The 17,365-nt window shown below is 53.7% G+C and overlaps 1 protein-coding gene across 1 annotated transcript in view; it reads right to left on the bottom strand.

Moving 5' to 3' along the window:
* The window catches only part of DAGLB (diacylglycerol lipase beta), a 37,329-nt gene continuing 21,340 nt past the window's right edge, over positions 1,377–17,365 (bottom strand). Inside the window, 9 exon segments of the mRNA XM_021086077.1 lie at positions 1,377–2,201; positions 2,285–2,471; positions 2,474–2,525; positions 3,759–3,831; positions 3,928–3,996; positions 11,171–11,298; positions 11,388–11,468; positions 15,474–15,551; positions 16,929–17,012. Coding sequence (XP_020941736.1) covers positions 2,003–2,201; positions 2,285–2,471; positions 2,474–2,525; positions 3,759–3,831; positions 3,928–3,996; positions 11,171–11,298; positions 11,388–11,468; positions 15,474–15,551; positions 16,929–17,012 — 951 coding nt within the window. The 3' untranslated portion in view covers positions 1,377–2,002.

Raw genomic sequence — 17,365 nt, 5'->3', positions numbered from 1 at the left:
TGGTGACAGAGTCGGCCTTTCCTGTGCACCTGTGGTGGCTTCGTTTGGGCTAAGAGCGTTTTCGTTTTGTGTCCTCAGTGATGTAACGGTGACCTTGGCATCTGCTGTGCGAATCTGTCGAGATGTTTGCGGGTATCACGTGCCGCCTCGGCCCGCCCTCTCCGAGCCTCTGACCGCGTCTCTTACGTGTTCGTCTTTCTTTTCCGACCTTGGGGATCCTTGTTTTCTGTTTTACTTTTCTTTCAGGGCCACACCCATGGCACGTGGAGGTTCCCAGGCTTAGGGGCCGAATCGGAGCTACAGCTGCCGGCCTACAGCACAGCACAGCAACGCTGGATCCTTAACCCACTGAACGAGACCAGGGATCGAACCGGTGTCCCCATGGATACTAGTCGGGTTCCTAATCTCTGAGCCACAAGGGGAGCTCCTGCAATTTACTTTCTCTCCTTGATGGACAGATACGCTTCCTAAGGAACATATGTGTTGTTACCTGGTTTTGAGCCCTTGTAGCTTTGGAAATGACTAGATTCCTCTACCCTGACACTTTGTGGCTGGGTCTAAAATTCCAGATGGGAACCATCTTCCCTTTTTGAAGGCAGCTCTCGCACCATCATCGTGGCCGGCTCCACTGCAGGGAGTGTGTCTCTCCGTGTCCTGCAGGTCTGCCCTGCGTCTCCACTGTCCTAAGTTGATCTTTATCTCCTCTGTGTTGGGCGGGCTCGTTCCATCTGGAAGCTTGTCTCCCATCGTTCAAGTATCCGTTTCCTAGGTGCCTTTTTGTTCGGTCTTTTTAGGGGCGCACCCGCAGCATATGGAAGTTTTCAGGTTAGGCGTCGAATCGGAGCTGTTGCTACTGGCCTACACCACCGCTCACAGCAACACCAGATCCTTAACCCCCTGAGCGAGGCCAGGGATGGAACCTGCACCCTCACCGTTGCTGGGCAGGTTCGTTTCTGCTGCACCACGACGGGCACTCCCAGGAACGACATTTTAGGATTGAAACTTGGTCCTTCGCAGGTTTTCAAACGCTCAGGTGGTGGGTCGGTTAGAGCTGCCAGGATCCTTGGCCTCCCTTCCCCACTAAACCTAGGCGCCCCCATCCGACTGTTCCTGGCGCTCTCCCCCTGTCCTTGGGGGTTTATGCCTTCTCAAGATACCCCTTTACAGTCATTTTCTGGGGTTTGGAGGGGGCAGGGTGAAATCGGATGCCTGGGTGATCTTCAGCCTTGAGCCAGAGCGCCAAGAAAACTTAAGACTTAGTTTTGTTGTTTACAGAGGACAGAAAAAAAAGTTTAAAATGAGATTGCTATAAAACTGCCATGAACAATAGGCGTTTCCAGGAGCACCCAGGAGAAGCATTCATCACTGTGCAGACACACGGACGTGTAGGTGCTTTATTTTCACCCCCACCCACACCCCCACCTGCACTGGCCAACCTCCCAGGGGCAGAGGGTCCCAGGAGAACTAGCTGTTGCCTCCCGCCAAGGGTACCAGCGTTGTCAGTGCAGTGCTGGGGCCTGAGGCCGCAGTCTTGACTCGCCCCAACTGGGTTTCCTCTCAACTCCCAGTGAGAGCGCAGGGCCGACCCTCACATGGGCCCCCAGAGGAGAACCCCCCCATCTGCACCCTCACAACCCATTCTGAGCTTATGTCGCCAGGAAATCCAGTCCAAGACAGATGGCGCCCCTGGGTGCCAAGTCGGACCCATCTCAACAGCTGCAAGACAGGACCCTGTCGGAGAAGAGGTGGTGCGAGAGCCGCGCACGCGGCGGCTGGATCCCAGCAGCGAGCAGGCCGGCAGGAGGGGGCTCCCGCGGCTCCCACAGGCCCCCTCGGCCGGCAGAGGCCCGTCGCCTCGCACCCGACAAGCAACTGGGAGGCCACACTCCAAAGTCCTTCTCAAATGACTCCATCATTCAGGACGCAACCAGGAACCAGGTCCCGCATCACGGGACTTACTCGCTCAGAGTCCACGGCCGGGGGCAGCATCCAGCAGCCCCAGTTAGGCCACGTCCAGGCTGGAGCCGCCTTGGGCCGCACAGGAGACGCAGGCGGCCCTGTCGGACACCACGCGGTCCAAGGCTCTCATCAGGATGTCCGGCATGTGGTCTGTCAGCATCTTCGGGCCGATGAGGATTCTGCTGAATTCGGATTCATGGGACCATCTCACGCTGTACTGAGCAGCCACGTAGCAAGGACACCTGCAAAAGCAAACGCACGGCGCGTCACTCCAGGTGCGGTGGGACCCGCTGCTGGGGGCGAGTGCCCGGCAGCCCGCACTCACCTCCCCGAGGCGCCCTCTTCCTGCAGGTGGATGATGCGGCCCGGAGGGTAGAGGGGCGGGTACTTGGTGGGGGACTCCAGCGGGGACTCGCCGGAGAAGCTGTAGCTGGGGGAGCCGTGCGCCAGCAGACTCTGCTCCCCGAGGAGAGGCTGCGTCAGGTCACCCCCTTCCAGCTCCGTCAGAAGTCGTCGGGGCTCCCTCCGAACAGCTCGTACCAGCACCCGCGCAGCAGGATCTTGTACTGGGGGCGAGACGCAAGGTGGTGGCACCCCTGTCACCTGTGAGCCTCTCAAGGTCCCCAAAGACCTGGGACCTGAGAGCCCGTGCCTGGGGCGGCGACCCGGGGGTGTGAACCCCTCGTGGTCTGATCTTAAACGGGGGCCGCAGGGGGCGGAGGTCAGGGGCCCGGGCTGGTGAGGCCATCGCACTTCACGCTCCGGAAAACCAGAGGCAGGGCGAGTGAGGAGAACTCTCTTGGGCAATTCTTAAACCGGTTTTGCTCCTCCCCTTAAGACAGCAGATACTACCTTTTTTTTTTTCTTTTTTTTAATTTGGGGAGTGTAGCTGATAAGGAGAAGATTTTAATTTTTTTCTGATTAGCAACAAAAATCACAGACAAACAAGTTAAAAACTGAAAACTACCTCTAATCCCATTACCTAAATAAGACACTTTGGTGTATTTTTGGTCAAAACTGCATCGCTTCACCTCCTGCTGCCTCGGATCATGTTCTGAGAATCATTTTAAATCCTGCTCTCCCACCCGACCCCACTTTTAGCTGTGCCTCAGCGTGCAGGAGCTCCCAGGCCAGAGATCAAACCCGAGCCACAGCAGTGACAACGCCAGGTCCTTAAGCATACTGCACCACAGGTGAACTTCGATCCTGCCTTTTTAAAAAACATTTTTGTTTTTCCCTGGGACATATGGAAGTTCCTGGGCCAGGGGCTGAACTGGAGCTACAGCTATGGTCTACACCGCAGCAACGCCAGATGTGAGCCCCATCTTCAGCCTACACCACAGCTCATGGCAACGCCTCTCCTTAACCCACGGATGGAGGCCAGGGATCGAACCTGCCGAGCCACAAGGGAAACTCCCAATCCTGCCCTTTTGACAAACACCTCCATGCCTCATGGATTTCTCTCTCTTGGTCAGTATAAATGAGTGCTGTACCCTGTCACAGGCTAACACTCCAGAGCCCAGGCCCAGCTGCCCGGCTCCTCTACGCTGTGGACAAAGGCACGGGGATGCGCTTGGTCCCAAGACAGGCCTAAGAGGGACGACAAAAGCCACGTGACCAAACACAGACGCTTCTATGGTGGGTTCCAACTGTGGTGCCCCCTGTGCTCGGGTTGGCGCTCGTCTGCTTGGGCGGCCTGGAGGTTGCCAGACACGGGGCTGAGAGAGCTGCCGGCAGCCGCAGCGCATTTGGAAACGGGAGCCCCCCACCCCCCGACAGGCCCGTCCCGCCCGAGTTACCTTGGGCTTGTTGCAGTGAGCAATCACTCGCAAGAGTCTCCTCTTCAGGTCCTCCAGGTTGGTCACACTCAACCTGCTCAGCAAGAGACCAGGCTGAGGCTTGGCCCTCCGTCCTCCGCCCGCCCTCGGCCCTCGGCCCGCGCCTGGACGGGGTGGCCGGCAGCCTCACCTGGGAATCACGTCCTTGCCCAGGACCAGCGACACAATGAAGCTCTTCGAGTACTCGTAAAGGGATTTGCTGAAACACGAACACACAACAGTGACGTTTTATGACTATACTGCCCACGGACAGCTTCCAAGAGAAGCCGAGTAACTGCCGGGAGAAGAGGTCAGATCTGTTCTCTGTCCTCGATGGAGAAGAGAAGTAATTAGGCTCCAACTAGAGCAACTCTCTGGCCAGATTCTAGTAAAACCACGACGTGTATCAGCAGAGACAGTCGACAGCCACAGCTTCAAACCAGATGGTGACAACAGACCGTGCCTGTGCCATCCTTTGACCCAGCAACCAACCTGGAGATGCCTAACAAGTTGCACTGGCAAAAACGTCAACACACAGGTGCCAAAGGCCATTGCTGCAGCTCCCACGGCGGGCAAGTAACAGCAGAGGCGGGAAACAAGCAGTGTCCAACCCTGAGAACACCCAGTCCTTTGCAGCTGGAAGGGGAGGAGGCTTCTCCTCCGCCAAGGGGTGGGGTGGGGTGGGGTTGGGGGGGTGGCGTCAGGACAAACAACAGGATGCAGGACAGCCTGGAGAGCACGCTGCTGTCACCTGGGGAGGGGGCGGGACACAAGACACAGGCAGGGCTGCTTCTCCGGAGGAGTGATGAAAAGCTGAGTCCACAGCGATTAGAGACGCCCGCCTCCGAGGGCAGAGCAAGGACCCTGCCCTTGGGGGAACAAGGGCAGAAGTCCGGTTTCGCTCAAAGTACCCTGCTTGGGAGAGTTGGCTTTATTTTATTTCTTTTTTTTTCTTTTCAGGGCCACACCTGCGACAGATCAAAAGTTCCCAGGCTAGGGAAGGGATCGGAGCTGCAGCTGCTGGCCTACGCCACAGCCAAGGCCAGATCCAAGCCACAGCTGTGGCCTAAGCCACGGCTTGCAGCAACACTGGGTGATCCTTAACCCACTGAGGCAGGCCAGGGATTGAACCTGCATCCTCATGGATACTACTCAGGTTCTTAACTTGCTGAGCCACAACCGGAACTCTTGAGAGTTGTCTTGAGAATCATGTCCTTGTTTTCTATGATTATATATTAAAAAAAAAAAAAAAGCAGTCCCAAATCAAAAGCCAGGTGAAACAAGTGAACCTCACTGTGTATTAGACAGAAGAATTCGAGTGACTTTAAGGCGAGTGTAATTTGTTTGTATGTCCACAGTAGGAATACAATCTAAGGATGGAAAGAGGCAGAGGCACAGCCTGCTTGCAGTCACCATGCCATCAGATGTGATGCTGCCATTCCGAAGCTCTGCTGCGTCGGTTTGCGTGACGCTGCACGGCAGGTGGATGCACGCAGGGCGTGTGTCCAACACACAGACAGGCATAGCTTGGAGATGAAGTGGGTCTGGCTGCAGACGACTCAGTAAAGGAAATACCGCAGTAAAGAACAAAATGTGTTTACTTTCCCAGCATCTATCAACGTTATCTTCACATTACACTTCAGTTTATTAAGTGTGCAGTAGCCTTATGTCTAAAAAGACACGGTCAAGGAGCTCCCGTCGTGGCTCAGGGGTAACAAACCCAAATACTATCCATGAGGACACAGGTTCGATCCCTGGCCTCGCTCAGAGGGTTAAGGATCTGGCCTTGCCATGAGCTGTGGTGTAGGGTGCAGATATGGCAAGGATCCTGAGTGGCTGGGGTGTAGATCGGAGGCAGCGCTCTGGTTCCACCCCTAGTCTGGCAACTTCATGTGCCTGTAGTGCGGCTCTAAAAAAAGCCAAAAAAAAAAAAAAAAACCAAAAACCCCAAGACAAAACCACCTGTCAAAAAATGCTATCCCTCATCTGAGGCTTCTGTGGGGCATAATCTTTTTGCAATTGGAACATCAAAGGTCACAGATGAGGAGGAGAAGGAAAGAAGGAAATAAAGATGCAAATTAAAAATTAATGTTGACAGGAGTTCCTACTGTGGTGCAATGGGATCGGCGATGTTCCCGCAGCACCAGGATGCAGGTTCCCTCCCAGGCCTGGCACAGTGGGTTAAGGGATCCGGCACTGCTGCAGGTGCAGTGTAGGCTATAGCTGTGGCTTGGATCTGATCCCTGGCCCAGGAACTCTATAGGACTTAGGGAGGCCATAAAAGAAAAAAAAAAAGGTTGACAGAAACCAAGACTTTTAGCATAGAAGGAAAAAAATACAAAGAATTTCAGTAAAACAAGTATACAATCAAATAATTTAAAAATCCCCATCTTTAAATTGGAAGTATCAATATGAACTAAGGAAATATTTCCTCTTTGGAATAAGCAAAGTCTTCCCTGCCTTGTTCTACTTTTTTTTTTTTTTTTTTTTTTTTTTTTGCGGTCTTCTTGCCTTTTCTAGGGCCGCTCCCGCGGCATATGGAGGTTCCCAGGCTAAGGGTCGAATCGGGGCTGTAGCCACCGGCCTACGCCAGAGCCACAGCAACGCAGGATCCGAGCCGCGTCTGCAACCTCCACCACAGCTCACGGCAACGCCAGATCCTTAACCCACTGAGCAAGGCCAGGGATCGAACCGGCAACCTCATGGTTCCTGGTCAGATTCATTAACCACTGAGCCACGACAGGAATTCCTGCACTGTTCTACTGAAAAGGCCTAGAAACTCCGATCTGCCCTGTGGTGAGGAGTGCCCCGCCGAAGAGGAGGAGGGGCCCACTGATGGGACAGAGGGACCGTCAAAAGAAGAATCACAGCAGCCCAAGCACAATTTGAAGGCTCATGAGTTAATCATGAGAGCCGTGCATGATGAAAGGCCGCCTCTGGAGGCTGCCAGCGCACCAGCTCGCGGCTCTACACCCTCATCCTGCTGGACAAAGGGGAGGCTCAGGCGTCCAGGCACCGGCTGCTTTCCCTGCGTCAACTCTACCGTGGGGTAACCCAATGCTTGGAGGAAAGTGCTTTATAGTTTTTAGCTAATAAAAGACGAAGGAGTGAAACAGAACAGCCACCTGTGGCAACCTCTCATAAACTATGTGTCGAGGGATGATGAGCTGCTAAGGACATCAGAGAGACAAGCAGTTATGTGCCTCCTGGGGGGACACAGCAGGAATCGCACACCATGACTCCCACTACCTGTCAAAAAAAATCCACCCTACGGTCAATTAATCCTCAACAAAGGAGGCAAAAATATAAAACGGGGAATAGGCAGTCTTTTCAGCAAGTGCTGCTGGGAAAACTGGACAGCTGCATGTCAGTCAGTGCAATTGGAGTACACCCTAACACCATGCACAAAAATAAACTCAAAATGACGTTCAGACGTAAACGTAAGACAAGACACCATACACTCCTAGGAGAGAACACAGGCAAAACACTGATATGAAGTGTACCAATGTTTCCCCAGGTCCGTCTCCCAAGGCAGCAGAAATAAAAGCAAAAGTAATGGGACCTAATCAAACACAAGCTTTTGCACAGCAAAGGAAACCAAAAGACAACCTACAGAATGGGAGAAAATAGTTTCAAATGATACCACGGACAAGGGCTTAATCTGTAAAATATACAAACAACTTAAACAACTCAACAGCATAAAAACCAACCACCCAATTGAAAAATGGGCAAAAGACCTGAATAGACATTTCTCCAAAGAAGATTGACAGATGGCCAACAAGCACATGAAAAAATGCTCAACATCACTGATTATAAGAGAAATGCAAATCAAAACTACTATGAGGTACCACCTCACACCCGTCAGAATGGCCATCATTCGTAAGTCCACAAATAAATGCTGGAGAGGGTGTGGAGAAAAGGGAACCCTCCTGCACTGTTGGCGGGAATGTAAATTGGTGCAACCACTGTGAAAAACAGTATGGAGGTACCTTAGAAAACTATACATAGAACTACCATATGACCCAGCAATCCCACTCGTGGGCATATATCCGGACGAAACTTTCCTTGAAAAAGATACATGCACCCCTGTGTTCATTGCAGCACTGTTCACAGTAGCCAAGACATGGAAACAACCTAACTGTCCATTGAGTGATGAAAGGATTAGGAAGGTGTGGTACATACACACAATGGAATACTACTCAGCCATAAAAAAGAACAAAATGATGTCATGTGCAGCAACATGGATGGAACTAGAGACTCTCATGCTAAATGAAGAAAGTAAGAAAAAGAAAGACAAATACCATATGATATCACTTATATGTAGAACCTCATATATGGCACAAATGAACCTTTCCACAGAAAAGAAACTCATGGACTAGGAGAACAGACTTGTGGTTGCCAAGGGGGAGGGAGAGGGAGTTCGATGGGCTGGGAGAACGGGGTTAACAGATGCAAACTGTGGCATCTGGAGTGGATAAGCAAGGAGATCCTGCTGTATAGCGCTGGGAACTGTATCTAGTCATTTGTGATGGAGCAGGATGGAGGGATAACGTGAGTTTCTTTTTGTATCTGTACGACTGGGTCACTTTGCTGTACAGTGGAAATTAACAGCACACTGTAAATCAACTATAGTGGGAAAAAAACCAAAGCACCACCAAAAAGAAAAAAATCCACCCCGAGTGTGGTGTGATCACCGCTCTAGGAATGACTGCCATTTTCTTCCTTTTTTTCCTTTTTTTTTTTTTTTTTATGGCCACACCTGCGACACACGGAAGTTCCTGAGCTAGGAGTCAAAGTGGAGCTGCAGCTGCCAGCCTGCACCACGGCCACAGCAACACCTGATCCCAGCCGCATCTGTGACTTAACGCTGCAGCTTGCAGCAACACTGGATCCTTAACTTAAGCCACTGAGTGAGGCCAGGGATCAAACCCACATCCTCGTGGACGCCGTCGGGTTCTGAACCCGCTGTGCCACACGAATGCCAATAACTTCCATTTTCTAGGACATATGTACGATCAAGGGGTCGGTCAGAAGAACACGTTAAGTGACACTGCGTGACGCTAAATGACACAGAGGGTACAATGAGGGAAGTCCCGGATGGGGGTTCTCCAGAATGACTTACTTTCAGATAAAATGATGAGGGGAAAATCTGTACATTAAAATCAGAATTACAAGACAAATTTACCATTTCTGATGTGAGATATATATATATATATTTTTTTTAATTTATTTGGCTTTGAAGTCAAACCAACTGTAAAATACGTAGGAATTAACTGGGAGAATGCAATCAAATACTGGAAACAAAGAATTGTTGCTGTTTGTGTTGGTTTTGTTTTGTTTTTTTTGTTTTTGACTGCACCCATGGCATACAGAAGTTCCCAGGCCAGGGGCTGGACCCAGGCCACAGCAGAGACCCAGGCTGCTGCAGTGACAGTGCTGGACGCTTAACCCACTGAGCCACAGGAAAACTGGAGAACAGTTTTAGTGGTGGTCCCACTGGCACCCAGAGGCAAAAAGAGAGAAAGAAGAGAGAGAAGCCCTCCCTCACAAATGAAATTATTATCTACTTTAAAACTCCAGGGAGTTCTTGGAGTTCCCGTCGTGGTTAACGGATCCAACTAGGAACCATGAGGTTGTGGGTTCAATCCCTGGCCTTGCTCAGTGGGTTAAGGATCTGGCATTGCCGTGAGCTGTGGTGTAGGTTGCAGACAGGGCTCGGATCTGGTGTCGCTGTGGCTCTGGTGTAGGCCGGTGGCTACAGCCCTGATTCAACCCCTAAAACTCCAGGGAGTTCTCTTGTGGCACAGTGGGTGAAGGATCTGGTGTCACTACAGCCTGGGTCACTGCTGTGGCATGGGTTAGATCCCTGGCCTGGGAACTTCCATGTGCCAGAAGCCCAGCCACAAAAACCCCAAAACGACCCATGAAATGAGCACTGGCCAGGACGTGCAGGAAAGGGAGCACTCGTACGCCGCTGGTGGGGACGTGAGCTGGTACAGCCAGCACGGCAGCCAGTGTGGAGGTCCTTCAGAGGTTAAACAGAACCGCCAAATAACCCAGCAGTTCCACTCTTAGGTACTTATCTGGAGAAAACGAAAACACGAACTTGAAAGATAGCTGCACCCCCATGTTCACGGCAGCGTTACTTCCGAGAGCCAAGGCTTAGGAACCACCGAAGTGTCCACTGAAGGACGAGTGGAGGAAGCAGGTGCAGGGTGTGTGTACACGTGTGATTCAGCCGTGAACAAGTAATGAAACAGTGAGGACAACAGGGATGGACCTGGAGGGCATCAGGCTAAGTGAAGCACGTCAGAGAAAGACAACTACCACAGGCTCTCACTTATACGTGAGACCTAAGGAAAAAAAGAAACACAGCTCATGCGTACAGAACACGGGGGACTGCCGGGACGGGCGGGGGGCAGGAGGTGGGTGGACCGAGTCAGAGGGATCAAAAGGCACCAACTTTCACTTAGAAAATCACGAAGCCGCTGGGCTGCACGGCGGTCACTAGCAGCACGCTGCGTGCTGGAAAGCTGGCAAGGACGTAAATCTTCAAAGCTCTCCTCACAAGGAAAAAAATTCTGAACTCATGACGGCAGATGTTAACTAGAATTACTACATTCATTTCGCCATATATATAAATACAAATATATATATGCATTTACTTTTGCTTTCTAGGGCTGCCCCCGCGGCATATGGAAGTTCCCAGGCTAGGGGTCCAATCGGAGCTGCAGCTGCCGGCCTACACCACAGCCACAGCAACACCAGATCCGAGCTGTGTCTACAACCTACATACACCACAGGTCACGGCAACGCTGGATCCTCAACCCACTGAGCCAGGCCAGGGATCGAATCCACATCCTCGGGATACAGTCAGATTCGTTCCCGCTGCACCACACTGGGAACTCTGATAAAAATACTGAATTGTTAGGTTGTACACCTGAAACTAATGTGTCAATTACACGTCAGTTTAAAATATCAAAAGCTGTTCAGTCTTTTTTTTTTTTTTTGGTCTTTCTACCTTTTCTACGGCCGCTCCCATGGCATATGGAGTTTCCAGGCTAGGGGTCTAATCGGAGCTGTAGCCAGCGGTCTACACCAGAGCCACAGCAACATGGGATCTGAGCCACATCTGCAACCTACACCACAGCTCACAGCAAAGCCGGATCCTCAACCCACCAAGCGAGGCCAGGGACCGAACCTGCAACCTCAGGGTTCCTAGTCACATTCATTAACCACTGAGCCACAATGGGAACTCCCTGTTCAGTCTCTCTTCAACCACACAGCGCTTTGAAACAAACTTCTCCTGAGGATGAGAAAGTAGAACTAAACTGCAGATCAAAGACCCTCTAAGTTCTAGACAGCATCTCCTCACAGGAGAGAAAAGCAAGTACCTGAGCAGCCCCCTGGGCGGGGAGAAGGCGTAACACCGGACCTGCGGGTACTGGTTGCGGAGCATGATGGCCAGCAGGGCCGCGGCGCCCGCCCCCAGGCTGTGCCCCACGACGACCAGCCGGTACTCCTGAGGGACAAGAGCAGCATGAGAAAAGGTTATCGAAGCCAACAGCTCACGGTGGAGAAAACCAAAGAAGAGAAGAATTCAAGTCTCACCGGAGCAATGCTGAAGGCCTGGCTCAAAATCCCGTCCATGATGAGGCGGTGGTACACGTATCTGGCGGCTTGAGAGATCCCCTGCAAGTGTAGACACGGGAGGCCGCGGTGACTGCCGGGGCCGAGGGTCACACGGGGTCTGCTTATCTGCCACCGGCCCCCCCGACCGCACCGCGGCCGCCTCCACCGCACCGAGCTGGGCGGGCGGCAAGGGCTCCATCGCCACCTCCGGGGACACACAGGCGACGGCAGGAGCAGCGTCCCAGCCCGGGGATTGTTTCACGGTGCTTCCTGCAGCTACACAGAGTTCCGACGTACGAGCCACCCAGTGTTTCCGTCAGCCGGGGCCTGGGGCCCGTCAGACTGGAATTATAAATGACTGGTCTTTTAAAATGACGGAGAAATGTGAAGTTCTGAATCAGCGACTGATGAAGCAAGAGCAGAACTAAAACCATTGGAATTGAGGGGTTCCCGTCGAGGTGCAATGGAAACGAATCCAACTAGGAACCATGAGGTTGCGGGTTCGATCCCTGGCCTCGATGAGTGGGTTAAGGATCCGTCGTTGCCACAAGCTGCAGTGTAAGTGGCAGGTGCAGCTTGGATCCTGCGTTGCTGTGGCCCTGGTGTAGGCCAGGAGCTATACCTCTGATTTGACCCCTAGCCTGGGAACCTCCATATGCTGTGGGTTTGGCCCTAAAAAGTCAAAAAAAAAAAAAAAAAATCAGTAAAACCTAAGACTTCCTCACAAATACAGCTATCCCACAAAACAGACTATGAAAATTAACTTGTTCCAATACAGGAGAGACGGGCCCGTCCATCAGCCGTTTTCAGAGCTTCCTTCACAACAGGACAGGGTGGGCCTGGCCACTGTCCCCTGCAGCCTAACCTCCAACAGGATGAAGGAGAAACTCAACCGAAAGTGGGAGACTGTGTGGATCCTTCCTAACCAACTGCGCATTCCTGATGCAGCAACTACAACCCCGTGAGCAGAGGCGGCACCCGGCCTCCTGCTCCGAAGCCGGCTGGGGGCCGGCATTCTGCGCAGCGGCCGGCACTTCTCCCTCCACGCCGCCCGCCTCATGAGGCAGTCAACTCCCACCAACGCTCAGGCAGCTACCGCGTGTCCGGTTCTGGGCAGCCAGAGCCAAAGAGCATCTGGTCCACAACCCGGCTGGTGGTGAGTCTCCCTGGCACACGCATTACAGGGGAAATGCTAAGACCCTTTTTAGCTGCACAGCCTTGAATTTCAAAGACCGTGGACAATGTCAGAGCCAAAACCTGGTACGGAGGCCAAGAGGAGAGAGCAGTCCAGGCTCTTAGGCCCTGAGCAGCTGCCTTCCTGGCCTGAGGGCAAGAGGTGTCACTGAACGAAGCAGTGTGGGAGGAGGCCTCAGCTGCCAGCCAGCCAGGCCTGAAGTGTGGCGGCTTGTGGTGGCACAAAGCCTTTATCTGTGGCCCCAATTCTGGTAAGAACAGAGCCACAACCAAGCCCACTGGACTCTGAGGGTATTTTGTGGTTGGCTAGTGGATGTGTCTCTATAATACGTTAAAAAAAAATTTTTTTTTTGGGGGGGGCTTTTCAGGGCTGCACCTGCAACATATGGAGGTTCCCAGGCTAGGAGTTGAATTGGAGCTGCAGCTGCCAGCCTACACCACAGCCATGGCTACGAGAGATCTGAGCCGCGTCTGCGACCTACACCACAGCTCATGGCAATGCCAGATCCTTAACCCACTGAGCGAGGCCAGGGATCGATCCCACAACCTCATGGTTCCTAGTTGGATTCGTTTCCACTGCGCCGTGACAGGAATTCCAGTAAGTTTAAAATTTTAAATTGTAATTCATTTTTCTTTACACATACCCAATAATAGTTAAACTGGACTACTTCTGTTATTGAGGCACAAAAAGACAGCTAAGAGTTAAAGCAAAAAAACCCTTACATTCCTAGTCAAGCTCTGAACTGGTGGCAGAACCAAAGCCAAAAGCATCCACTCTGGCTCATCACTGAAGAGCTTCCAAGCACAATACACAAAAATCATCATTTACAAAAAAAAAAGTGGAAGGAAAAAAAAAATTCATCGAGGCAGGACAACTGGGGCTCAATTACCAGGAGCTGCACTCCGGGAATAACACAAATTAATACAAAAATTACGCATTCTAGGAGTTCCTGCTGTGGTGCAGGGGAATTTGCCGCATCTCTGCAGAGCCAGGACAGAGGTTGAGTGCCCAGCTCGGCACAGTGGGTTAGGGACCGGGCACTGCTGCAGCTGCAGCATAGGTCACAACTGCAGCTCAGATCTGATCTCTGGTCTGGGAACTCCACCAGCCATGGGGTGGCCAAAAGAGGGGTGGAGGGGGGAAAGCATTCTATTTAAACGATGATTCCTAGAGAAGTAATACATGTTTGGCTGAAAAAACATACGATGCGTGTAAAACCAGCACAAGGCCACTGCCCTCCAAGCCTGCCGTCCTTCTCCCCAGAAGCAGCCCCTGGGACCTTGGGGGGGGCATTCCAGACCCTCCCTCCCCTGGTAAAGCACTCAACTCTGCTGCCTCCTGGGCCACAGGACGTGCCAATCAAGACCACAGGGACCCCACTCACAGCCACTAGGATGCCTGTCCTTAGGAAAAAAAGGATGACCCCTGCTGAGGCGGATGCGGGGAGGCGGGCCCAGCACACACTGCCGGGGGCGGTGCAGCTGCGCTGGCAGAGCCCGGTGCTTCCTCAAACACTTAAACAGAGGGCTTCCGTCGTGGTGCAGCGGAAACGAATCCAACTAGGAACCATGAGGTTGCAGGTTCGATCCTGGCCTCACTCAGTGGGTTAAGGCTCCAGTGTTGCTGAGCTGTGGTGTAGGTCGTAGACGCGGCTTGAATGCCAAGTTGCTGTGCCTGTGCTATAGGCCGGCAGCTGCAGCTCCAATTCGACCCCTAGCCTGGGAACCAACATATGCCGCAGGTGTGGCCCTAAAAAGACAAAAGACAAAAAAAAAAAAGTTAAACAGAGGAGTAACCTAAGGTTCAGCAACCCAGAGAGTGAGTGGCTGTGGCTGTGGCTGTGGCATAGGCCAGCAGCCACAGCTCTGATTCAACCCCAGCCTGGGAACCTCCATATGCTGAGGATGCGGCCCTAAAAAGACAAAAAACAAACAAACAAAAAAACACACCAAAAAGCTCACCAAGCCCACCTCTGGGTCTCCTCTCCAAAGAACTGAAAGCAGACACGGAGTTCTCTGCCCGCTCCTCACAACAGCCAGTCTGCCCCCACACCGCCCACGCGTGAATGGATGCAGGGAGCGCATTTGTTACTCAACCACGACGAGGACGGGGACCCCAACACACGCCATGTGCAACACGGACGAAGCCTGAGGACACCACGCTCAGTGACATGAGCCAGCGATCAAAGGACAGACACTGTCAGTGCCGCTTCTACGAGCTAACGAGCCTCGGCAAGGTGAGAGACGGCAAAATGGGAGCGGGTTCCTGGCCAGCGGGGACAGTGTGTGTTTGGGGCGATCACGTTCTGGGGATGCACAGAGGTGACGGGCACACAGCACCCAAATGCGCCCAACGCCATGGAAGGGTACTTTCACCGATGGTTAAAACGAGCGCCCTGGGTACGTTTCAAACTGTCTCTAACCGGAGGAGCTCTGCTCCGGGGCCCCACCTGCGCCCTCGCCCAGCGAGAGCGGAAGGAGACCCTGGGACCCCTGCAGAGGGGACCTGCCTGCATCTCGGGAGGGGGCGGGAGTGGTTCCCTGCCCCGGGTGGCTCTAAAGCGTTTTTCACCAAGAGAAAGTTTTACTTTAACTGCAGGGAAGCAAAGCAATCAACCAGGCTTCAGATGCCAACTGGCATTTACTCCAGGAACCCGTGTGGCTGCTGGCAAGTCGCTCTGAACCTGCTTCCTCCTCTTCCAAAACCAAAGTAACCCCAGGGCTGCTGAGGGAACTGCTCTAAGTGCCGGCGCCGGGCGCGGCTGGTTACTCGGGGCGGCATCCACGGAGTGACATGGAGCTGAACGTACTCTGACCCCTCTGAGTTTCTCCTTCGGGGAACATTCCAGACCCCGCGCCCGGGGCTCCTACCTTGTGTGCGAAGCAGTCCTGCACCTCACACTCTAAGTTGAGGGTCTCGCTCTCCGCTGACAGGTCCGTAAGGATGTCCTACAAAAAGCGCGTGGGAGGAGGTGTCAGCCGGGGGGCGTCCAGGAAGGGCCGGGCGTCTCCTGGGTGAGGCTGCTGAGACCTGAACCCCTGGTGTCTGAACTCGGGAGAGAAACCAGGCAGCCGGGAGCTCCTGGGGCACCCAGAGCAGGACCAGGCGTGAACTGGGGACCCACCCTTGGCTCCCCCCTCCCTGCACACATGACCTAAGCACCCCTGAAGCACAGGGCCCTGCACCCAGGCTTTGAACAAAGCATGGGTCCTGTCCCCCAGGGGCCCAGTCAACAGCTGGCTGAAACCTAAGGGAGGCTGAGACACGTCATACAGAGCAGCTCTGAGGACGGGTGAGCACTGCAGGGCAGGGAGGCTTCCCGGAGGAGGTGGCGCCTGAGCCAGAGCCCTAAGGAGGAGTTGGTTTCAGGTAGCAGAGGAGAGGTGGGCACCTCCCTCACCCGGGGCAGCAGCAGGACACACTGGGGTGTCCTCTGCCCAGTGAGGGGCTCCACACATACACTAGTTACAAAGCTCCACAGGACACCCCGGCGCTGCCAGGCTTGGGCACCTGTGCAGAGGACGGGAGAGAGCTGGAAAAGCAGGTGGGGTCAGGGCCTAAAATGCCAACAGAGCTCATTAGAAACACAGACTTTGCAGTCAAAGTAGCAGGAGTCACGGCAGGTCTGGAGAGCGTAAAGCACAGACGCGAGACGGGGCCCACGGAAGTGGAGCATTCGCGGGCCCAGGGCAGGACAGGGCTGCAGTCAGGAGTGCAGAGGAGCCAGCCAGAGAGACTCCACCCGCCATCCACGGGGCGGGAAGGAGGACAGAACAGAGGCAACCCCTCCGTGAGGCAGAGACCTGGCAGGACCCTGGGGGGGGAAGGACAAGTGGGGGCTCCCGGCCCCTGGACAGAGCGGGCCGTGGGGATGGGCAGAGAGCCAACTGGGGTGGCTGAGAGCGCGCGTGGGCTGTGGGGCCCTAGATGGGAGCTCCGGTGGACCGAAGAGTAGCTGACTTTCGATGGCACCACTTAACTCACTATTCCTTCTGGCTCTGGGTGCAGAAAATTCACGGGGAGGGTCGCCCAGGTTGGCGGCCTGGCCAGGCAGGCGCATCGGAGAGTCGAGTGGGCAGCCCTCTGGGGGTGGGTGAGCCCAGCTCTGCTGGAGCCCACGTTTGCACCTTTCAGTTAAAAGGAAACAACCTCATCCGCTTTTTCAAAGGGACTGTTTCACAATCCTGGACTTGCTTCCCTGTTTTCCACGCTCGGCGTTTCCCCGTGTCTGATGCTGTCACTTGCAAAGCTGCCCTCTGCTCCAGGAAAGGAGACTCTCCCCGGTAAACCCCCCCCCCCCACGGCTATGGCCCCAGGCTCTGTACCTGGAGGGACATGGTTCCTCTCACAGCCACCACCACGGACTCCTTCCTGTGGTCCAGAGCCACCAAAAAGGGAAGCTCATACACCTGCGATAGAGAACGTGTGTAAGAACAGCATTTGCTGGAGTTCCCGACGTGGCTCAGAGGGTTAAGGACCCGAAGCTGTCTCACTGAGGATTTGGGTTTGATCCCTGGCCCTGTTCAGAGGGTTAAGGATCCAGCGTTGCCGCAAGCTGCAGTGTAGGTCACAGATGAGGCCCAGATCCTGTGTTGCTGTGGCTGTGATGTACACCGGCAGCTGCAGCTCCGATTCGACCCCGGCCCAGGAAATTCCATAAGCTGTGGATGTGGTCGTAAAAAGGAAAAACAAAACAAAACAAAAAACGAAACAGCGTCTGCTGATACGGAGGGGAAACGGCCGACTGCATCTGATGGCAGCT

This window comes from Sus scrofa, chromosome 3 (assembly GCF_000003025.6).
Source record: "Sus scrofa isolate TJ Tabasco breed Duroc chromosome 3, Sscrofa11.1, whole genome shotgun sequence".
Taxonomy (NCBI): Eukaryota; Metazoa; Chordata; class Mammalia; order Artiodactyla; family Suidae; genus Sus; species Sus scrofa.
Note: the sequence above shows the minus strand (reverse complement) of the source record. Positions and strands in the feature narration are given on the sequence as shown.